The 9,193-nt window shown below is 40.8% G+C and overlaps 1 protein-coding gene and 1 long non-coding RNA gene across 2 annotated transcripts; both read right to left on the bottom strand.

The window, feature by feature from the left end:
- Positions 1 to 1,590: 1,590 nt before the first annotated feature.
- On the bottom strand, positions 1,591 to 3,093 carry LOC147464956 (uncharacterized). Its single transcript, XR_015188760.1, has 2 exons — positions 2,963 to 3,093; positions 1,591 to 2,858 (listed from the first exon to the last, which is right to left on the bottom strand). It is a non-coding gene; the product is annotated as an uncharacterized LOC147464956 (long non-coding RNA).
- Positions 1,591 to 5,513, bottom strand: LOC147464955 (pentatricopeptide repeat-containing protein At4g39530-like). Its single transcript, XM_086517236.1, has one exon. It carries the CDS (start codon positions 5,263 to 5,265, stop codon positions 3,211 to 3,213), a length of 2,055 nt encoding a protein of 684 aa, XP_086373362.1. The 5' UTR covers positions 5,266 to 5,513; the 3' UTR covers positions 1,591 to 3,210.
- Between the last annotated feature and the right edge of the window lie 3,680 nt (positions 5,514 to 9,193).

Raw genomic sequence — 9,193 nt, 5'->3', positions numbered from 1 at the left:
ACTGGACGCCCATCCCGACGGCGTCTAGGCTAGATCCCCTCTCCTGTAAGCGGGACATAACACCAGCAAATAATGTCTGAACTTTGTGGCGCTAAATACCATTCCCAATGCCTCTCTTTCTGTGGTTGAATATCCTTGCTCTGCCTTGTTGAACCTCCGATTGCAAAGTACACCGAGTGGTTAAGCCAAAATAGCCCCCATCGCAATGCTAGAAGCATCTACATGAACATGAAAAATAATATCCCAGCTTGATTGGCGAAGAATCAGCTATTGAGGGCTTCTTTCAGAGATTGGAAATGGGCTTCACATTGAGAAGTTCAGATAAACTTAACTCCTTTCTGGGTTAGTTCGTATAATGGAATGGTCGTCGTTGCGAACATATGAATAAATCTCCAATAGAAATTGATGTATCCCAAAAAAGAACTAAGTTCAGACACCATTTGTTGGCACTCTAGCCTATTGGGCACTTCATATCTTATCTTCACCCATCTCAATACCATTTCTGAACACAACATGTTCCAATCATAGTTACAAGGAATGGCCATTTTCAGGTCTCCATTCCCCGTTCTCGTTCCAACTTCTCGTTCTGAATCCCCGTTCAGTGTTTCAAACGTGAGTATCCATAACAGGTAATTGCATTTCATTCTCGTTGCCGTTCCCCGTTCCGGGTAACTATGGAACTTCCAGTAAGCTCTCCCTTCCAGACCATGAATATTGACTTAAAAGGGATTCAGACCGATCCTCTTCTCTCTACATCTTTCGAATGCCATCTTTAGAAATAGGAGATATATGTCTTCAAATGAGAAGATTGTGAAGTCATCCACAAAAATTGCTCCGAACTTGTGTAAGAAGTCGCTAAAGATCTCCATCATACATTGCTAAAAGGTTGTTGGAGGATTACGTAGACCGAATGGCATTATCAGATACATAAATGTTCCCCATTCAGTGATGAATGTCGTTCTAACTCGATCTTCTTGTGCAAACTCCAATTGATTATACCCACTGTACCCATCTACAAAGTTGGGCATCTCGTCACCAGCTATCTCATCGAGTAGCATATCTTTGAAAGGTAGTGGAAATGAGTCTTTAGTTGTCTAAGCGTTGAGTTTCCTGTAATCAACACATGCCCTAAGTTTTCTATTCTTCTTTGGAACTACCATAATAGGGAATAACAAGTCACTGCTTAGCTATCTCATCGAGTAGTATATCTATGAAAGGTAGTGGAAATGAGTCTTTAGTTGTCTGAGCGTTGAGTTTCCTGTAATCGACACATGCCCTAAGTTTTCCATTCTTCTTCGGAACTACCATAATGGGGAATAACCAATCAATGCTTGCTACTTCAATGTAAAATTGCCTTTAAAAGGTTGTCAATCTCTTCCTTGAGCTTCTCTGCATAATTTGGGTTCATCATATACCTCTATAGTCGTACTAGTCGTGCATCTGGTTGCCACGTCAATAAGTCCCGGAATTTATTCCCCAATTTGTGCTGCCATGTCAAGAGTGCCATATCAATATCAACGATCTCTCTTTCTTCTCTTCTACCAGTAAGTGAGCCACGTCATCACTTTGTGTCATACGCTCCTCCTCCCCTAAAAAAAACAGCAATCGTCCTCAATTATGCTTGTAAAAGAGACAATGGATAGAAAATAGCTCAGTAGACATAGTCTCTTTGCTAACATGCATTTGACCGCTTCAAACCATGCACTAGCAAAGACACAATGTCAATAAACAACAACAATCACATTCATATCCCTATCCCCATCAAGATCTTAGACATGAATTGTGATTCTTATGACTTATTTAGCCATCACATCCGGACCGCATTGATCAATCACCGATGTCTTGAAGCACTAAATCTTGTCACTCCAAATCCACATCACTTCTCAAATTCCATGCAAACATGCTAATGACCCCCACAAGACAGTACATTCACAAAGAATGCATCCGCACAAAATCGTAATCCGCACTGGATTTTGGATCTACATTCACATAGTTCACACTAAACACTCAGATGCAAGCAATCAATCTCGTCCCCTCATCTAGTTCAGAAATATTGATGCACGAAGATCACTATCTGGCCATCTCATCCTTTCGAAACTTTTGATACACTAAGATTAGGATCCAGCCATCTCATCTAAATAGAACTATCGATGTAATAAAATCATATTCACAAACGACATAAGTCATTTAGCCATCACACCCGTATCCAATTGATCTCTAGTAGACATCTAGATACACTTAATTCACCATATCACTCATCAGTAGCACCCCTGCCAGTGATTAGAGCCAAAAAGTTGCAGACATTTCCATTTCACCCCCACGTACACCCCTCCTCTCTAATTGCCCTGAGCGTGAGGATATGATCAAGAGTGGAAAAGCCTCTCCTAAAACCTGCCTCCCCCGTGCTCAAAGACCCTGTCGCTCTGCCCAAGGACGTGGCTTATGCTCCAATACGGATGCATATAACTTGTGCTCCAATATGGATGCTCAAAGACCCTCTTGCTCTGCCCACCAGCCTAGCTCATGCTCCAATATGGATGCAGAGGCTAGACCATGCATGCTCCAAGACTCCAAGTGGAAAGCCAAAGAAAAGTTCATTTTACAAAGGCACAAAAAGAGAGTAGCAAAACACACTACCACATTACAAAAAGAATTATGAAGCTCTGAAGAAGACCATACCATTGCTTTTTTTATTAACCATTCTTGCAAGTAGTTGGTGATGTGGCAAATAGTGCTCAAGCAGCTACTCTGGCTTCCCTTTGTCAACCTCTTTAGCTCCAATAAGTAAAAAACATCGATCGTAAGTATTCACAAAGCCCTTGAAAGCCTGTAAAACTTCCAAATCCTGTAGTCCCCTCCTGTAGCCCACCAAGATTAAAATCACAATCAGCCAATATTTTCATTGGATCACCCTTTGCAGCAAGCTCATTGAACACCAGACGCCACAGCGAAGCTGCTTTACCAAGCCAATCCTTCAGGTTGTTGACGGTTGTGATACCCAAATGTCAATTTGTACTTGGAGATGACTTTCATTGGACGACTCTGGCTCACGGCCTGCACACATAGAATCATTTCTCTTTGAAGCAGGTTTATTGAACACCACAGGCCAGAGGAAATCCCTTGTACATCATCCTTTGTGTTGTTGAAGGTTATGGTACCAAACTGTGAAGTATACTTGAGAGTTGAGGCTGCAATAAAATTCTGGTCTCCTTAACCTTTTTCTTGATAAGCCCACATCTCTGCAGCAGCATAAATATCTCTTAACAATAAGAAAGCCGAAGCATTGTAAGGCATAAACTTGAAAATACAGTCTGCTGCACTCTCTGCTAGCTCTACATGACCATTCAATCTACAAGCCCCCAGTAGTGCCATCCACACCTCTAGAGTTTCTTTACAAGTCATCTCTTTTATGATATATCCAGCTTCTTCCAAGCGTCCCGCACGACCCAGCAGATCAACAAGACAAGTGTAATGCTCTATATGTGGCTTAATGCCATACACTTGATTCATGTATGCAAATATAAAACATGCTTCTTCCACTAAGCCTGAATAACTACATGCAGACAGAAGTTTCTGAAAAGACAAGTCATTTGATTGCACGCCTTCCACATGCATCTGCCTCATGAATTGAAGAATTTCCATGTACAGCCCGTGTTGAGCATAACCTGTGATCATAGCCGTCCATATGACCACACATTGATTAGGAAGTGTGCGATCAAAAATCTTTCTTGCACCGGTCATGTCTCCACACTTGCAATACATATCAACAAGTGCACTACTGATAAAAAGATCGGACCTGCAAAAAGTTTTCTCAATGTTAACATGAAGTTGCCTGCCCGTTTCAAGGGCTGTCAAGCTAGCACAAACATTGAGCAAATTTACATAAGTTCCTTCATCTGGCTCTACACCTTCCACTTTCATTTGTTGAAAAAGCATGAAGGACTCCCCAGATTGTCCATGTTGACTATAGCCTGCTATCATTGCATTCCAAGCAATTGAGTCTCTCCTTTTCATCTGATCAAAAACAGCTCGAGCACTCTGTATGCAGCCACCCTTGGCATACATATCAACAAAAGTGCACTCCATGATAACACTTGGATTTAGTCCAATCATGCAAAGTCTGCTGTGCATTTCTTTACCCTCGTCAAGAGCACCCGAATTTGCACACGCATTGAGAACACTCACAAAGGTAGCCTCACTTGGATTTATGCCTGCTTGCTGCATTTTATTGTATAAATTTAAGACTTTCTCCAGGTTTCCTTGTCTAGCATAACCATTAATAATTGTGGTCCAAGAGATGAGATCACTGTTAGTAAGATCACTAAAAACTTGAAAAGCATGCACCATGCTTCCACACTTGGAATACATGTCAATCAAGGCATTCTTTATAGACGTACCTTGAGGGATACTACTCTCAGTCAGTAAAAAGTGTATTTGCTTGCCTTGCTCCAGGCTACCAATAGAGGCACAGGCGTTGATGACGATCACAAAGGTAACTTCGTCAGGATTTACAGAACTCTTTTCCATGTCATGAAACAATCTAAGTGCCTCCTTGCCATGGCCTTGCTTGGCATAACCAGCAATTATCGCAGTCCATGATACCACATTTCGAATGGGCATCCCTTCAAATACTCCGTATGCATCAACCATACTTTCACATTTGGCATACATATCGATTAGAGTATTGCTAATCCCAAGATCTTGTTGTACACCACACATTATCATCTGCCCATGCATGTGTTTGGCTTGGTCCAAGTTCCCAAGCCGCCCACACGCTACCAGAAGAGAAACAAAAGTAGCTTCATCGGGCAGGATGCCATCTTGTCCCATTTGAGAGAAAAGCTCAAGAGCTGATTCAGGAGCTCCATGCTTGGCATATCCGCCGATAAGGGCATTCCAAACCACTACATCCCGTTTCAACATTTGATTGAAAACACCCAGTGCCTTGTTAATACTCCCAGTCTTTGCATACATATCAACTAGTCTTGTGTTTAAGAATAAGCTTAGCCTCAAACCCTTGCTCATCATGTAAGAGTGGATATGACGAGCATGCACTAAGGATTTGAATTTAATGCAAGTTTCCAGGAGAATAAGGCAAGTATCAGGGTCAATTTCTTGAATGTCTGTTAGGAAAAGAGCTTCCATGACTTCTGTCAAGTGTCCCTGCTTGCAGAGAAGTCTCAAGTGAATATCCTTGCTAGGAAGAGGCTCCATGTTGGCTACTTGTCTAGGCAGAAAATTTGGGTATTTGGGGCATAATTTCATTTGAAATGCAGAGGCTCAGACACGGTGGTTTGGACCAGGACATCTAAATCCTTAGCTTGAGAAGTCATGGTGATTGCTCCTTCGCTGATGCATATCAACGATAACGGAATCCGTTTTCGTGATGCTGGTGTCTTGAAAGCCTCATCGTCTATGATTTCATCACCTTCAGCTCGACAGTTGAAGCTGTCCAAACGAGCCGCCAAGAGGTTTGATCTTAAGCAACTTAATAATGAGCTTAATGTATTCCTAATGGCTGAAAAAAAAATTAAGATGTATTCCTAATTCAAAGAATCCTTCAACAACGAGAAAAATGATGCATTAGTTTATAGCACATAACAACAAGCAATGATGAAGCACGTAGATTTGCAACAGTATTAAATGTATTAACTAGAAAGGACATTGAGAGAGAGAGAGAGAGAGAGAGAGAGAGAGAGAGAGAGAGAGAGAGGGGAAAACCCTAAAGAGAGGAGAAAAAAACGTTAAAGGAAAATGAGGGAGAAGAGAAACGCCTCTTTATATGGACACAAAAGGTCTTTTGACTTTTCACCTTCATATGTCTTTTGATTTTTCACCTTCATCTGTCTTTTCATTTCCTATACTCACCCTTTACTTATGCACTTAATATGTTTTGAAAGAATTTATATTTTACGAAAATTGGGAAGACCTACTGAGCTCATTTGTGTTCATGATGGGGCATTTATCCTTTTGAGGGGTTTTTTTTTAACGTCAAAAATCAACCCTAGATCGTTAATTGTTTGATCGACTGCAAACTTTTCCAAAAATAGTTGATGAACAAGTTAAGGAATAAGGTGCACCCTAAGGTTACAAAGATAGTGTACTCACTTCCAAGCTAGCTAAGCATTTTGTGCCTTTGTGTTTTACCATTGGGAAGCACATGTGTCTTCATTTGGAATTGATCCACCATCGGGCAAGTCAAATGGAGAAGAGGAAAGGGATGGTGACTCCTTTTTCCATCTCCCTGATAGCATGTAAGTACTTGTAACCCTCTCTATGAGAAAGTTGAGCTTGGGCTAGAAATTTTTTGCTATGCAAAGCTGTCATTGTGAAAATATATGGGAAGAGAGGGACAAGAGATAAACACAACCTCAATATGAGAGAGACAATCAGGTAGTGTAATGGAAAGCCGCATTGATCGCATTAATTAGAAAACTATCATGGGACACTTAAAGTACTCAAACAAGTACTTTAAAGTACTTTTTACAGTTTGCAAAAGGTACTCTAGAGTACCTTGACAGGAGTGTGAAAGTACCTATGATATACAGTATAGGTACTTTCTGAGAGACTAAATGATTGATCCCCAAATCCAAGCTAGATGCTAAAGTTCCAAGTACAATGAGTGTGTTTTCCAAGCTAACAACACTCAATAAAAATGATATAATGTCTCACAACGCCTCTCAACTCTCTCTCTCTCTCTCTCTCTCTCTCTCTCTCTCTCTCTCTCTCTCTCTCTCTCTCTCTCTCTGTGTGTGTGTGTGTTGTGTGTGTGTGTGTGTGTGTGTGTGTGTGTGTGTGTTCTCCCTATGTTCTTTCTTTCCCTATACTAAGGTGTGAGTGTGTTTCCAAGTCACATCATTCTACACCCTTGCAAAGATCACTACATAATGCCTAGTGGCATCCTTGCTTTAGCCCAAGCTAATCTTGAAACTAAGCACGAAGTACTAGAATCTAGATACTAGGGTACACTAAGGTACAAAGTGTGTACAAAGGGACAACTGCAACTTGCTTTCTTGCACTCTTTTATAGGTGATGTAGATGAGTCCTTCGAGTGAATTTTGGGGATCCCTTTGATGTGTAGATCCTCCATGATGTGGAGAACAATTTTATTTCAGACTCCATCATGAGATGTGGATGAGATCTTGGTTGTATCTCCTGGTAGGTAGTTCCCAAGTTGGTATGTTGAAAAAAGAATTGTATTTGGTACGATGATCATCATCAACAATAAAAGGATTATAAAGACCACCGTGGGTCCCAAGAGATATGAATTTGATCTTTTGGAAGGATAAGATGTTTCATTCAAGCCACATGGTTACCTCTCCTAGCTAGTTTTTGTAAAATGGTATGAAAAAGATAACGGAAGAGATGTTAGTCAGTTCCTCTAGCAAAGAAGCATCGATATATGGCTTATTTGTTGACAATAGTAATTTCGATGAGGAATACAAAATTGGGAAGGATTTTTTATCCTTCTCCATGAAGACCACAACAAAGGGAAAGGTTGCACATAAAACTCTAGTCAAAAGTAGGAAACTGTATCAAAAAAAACAACAGGAGAGGAGGGGAAGATCCAATTATCTCTCTATATATGCCTATATTACAAAGGCTTAGACATAAGAAGTAGAATCTAAAGAGGACAAGAAACCATGCAAACCTAACGGGCATGCAAACAAGCTAAAGTCAATATGAGATGACAATAGATTCGTACAAGATTTTTAAGGAGAGAATTCACAATAGTAGGGTGGAGGTTACTCTAGGGAAACTCTTGGGCATAGCAAATCCTAAATTTCATGAAGAATCCATTGACATTGTGAAGAGGAAATGACAAGACACCCAGTGAGCAAATCTAGAAACAAAAAACGCCCACATACTTCCAAAAATTGAAGCGATAAATCAAAGGATATGCAGAAGAAATTAAGGGAGATAGGTCAAAAAGTGTGGTGGTTCCTTCAACATCTTCACTTCAATGAAGAAGATATAGAATATTCACCAAAAAGTCATTATTGAAGGACACACTTGGCAAGGCTAACAGTAGAGACTATAGTAAAGATATGATGTTTTGATGAGCCTATAATTGCACTTGTGGATCGATTTCCTACAATTGCATGGGAAGCAAGAAAAACAGTTCAAAAGACACCTAAAAGCAAGATCTTGAGCACGAGATGGATGCAAGACACAAAGAAGTGGTTTGGGAGATGGGGTGTACAACACTTGCTACATGATCCCTCACTAGACTCCCAAGTGAATGAATCTTTTCTATTCCAATGTATTACACTGCTTGGGAGGAATTTGGTGGGTCATACTTCGTACATTACACCACCCATATTTCCCTGAACAAAAAATTCATCAAAAGAGGAAACTGTATTGACCCTGATATGCTTGAACATATCCCCTTGTTGGCAATATGCACTATTGCAGCAGCCATTTGGCTTAGCTCCCACTCCCTTTGATGCGAGATAGGGAATTGGGGCAATGGAGAAGAGTCAAATTGACTTTGCACATTATACTCACCTCATGTTCGAGAGTCTGAGCACCACACACTACCAGAGTGCTCAGCTTTTGCTCACATTTGAACTTGCTTACCTCATGTTTTCAGCCATGACTTAGACCTAAACACTTTTCTCTACTAGCCACAGTGTGGGCTCTCCATCGCGACTCTCATCACCACAATTGTCAAACATCAAGAATCACTTATCAGCCCCATACATACTACATCACATGTATCTTTTCTCCCATAGGTCGTCATATTTGATGTCTAAGGACGATAATAAAATTTATCTCTCTCTCACTCACACACACACACACACACACACACACACACACACATACATGTTAGGTGGCACCAATATTGTCCATGCAAGCTATTTTTCTCTTTTGCTCTTGCTCTATGTCTCTCTCTTTCCAATCCCTTTTTTCCTCTCTCATTTCCTTGGCGCCATCATTGCCCATGCAAGCTACCAACTCTCTCTCTCTCTCTCTCTCTCTCTCTCTCTCTCTCTCTCTCTCTCTCTCTCTCTCTCTCTCTCACACACACACACACACACACACACATATTCATTTTCATTGCTTCCATGCAAGCTACCTCCCTCTCTCCCTCTCTTTCCCTTTCAATAATGGCGAGGAATTAACAAAATTAAGATGCTCTCTTTATCTCTTATGTCATTGCTAGGTTCCCCTTCTCTCCCCATTTCCTTCT

This window comes from Adiantum capillus-veneris, chromosome 1 (genome assembly GCF_014529385.1).
Source record: "Adiantum capillus-veneris isolate H3 chromosome 1, ASM1452938v2, whole genome shotgun sequence".
In the NCBI taxonomy this organism is placed as follows: domain Eukaryota; kingdom Viridiplantae; phylum Streptophyta; class Polypodiopsida; order Polypodiales; family Pteridaceae; genus Adiantum; species Adiantum capillus-veneris.
The sequence above is the reverse complement of the archived record's forward strand: the minus strand, read 5'-3'. Positions and strand labels throughout refer to the sequence as shown.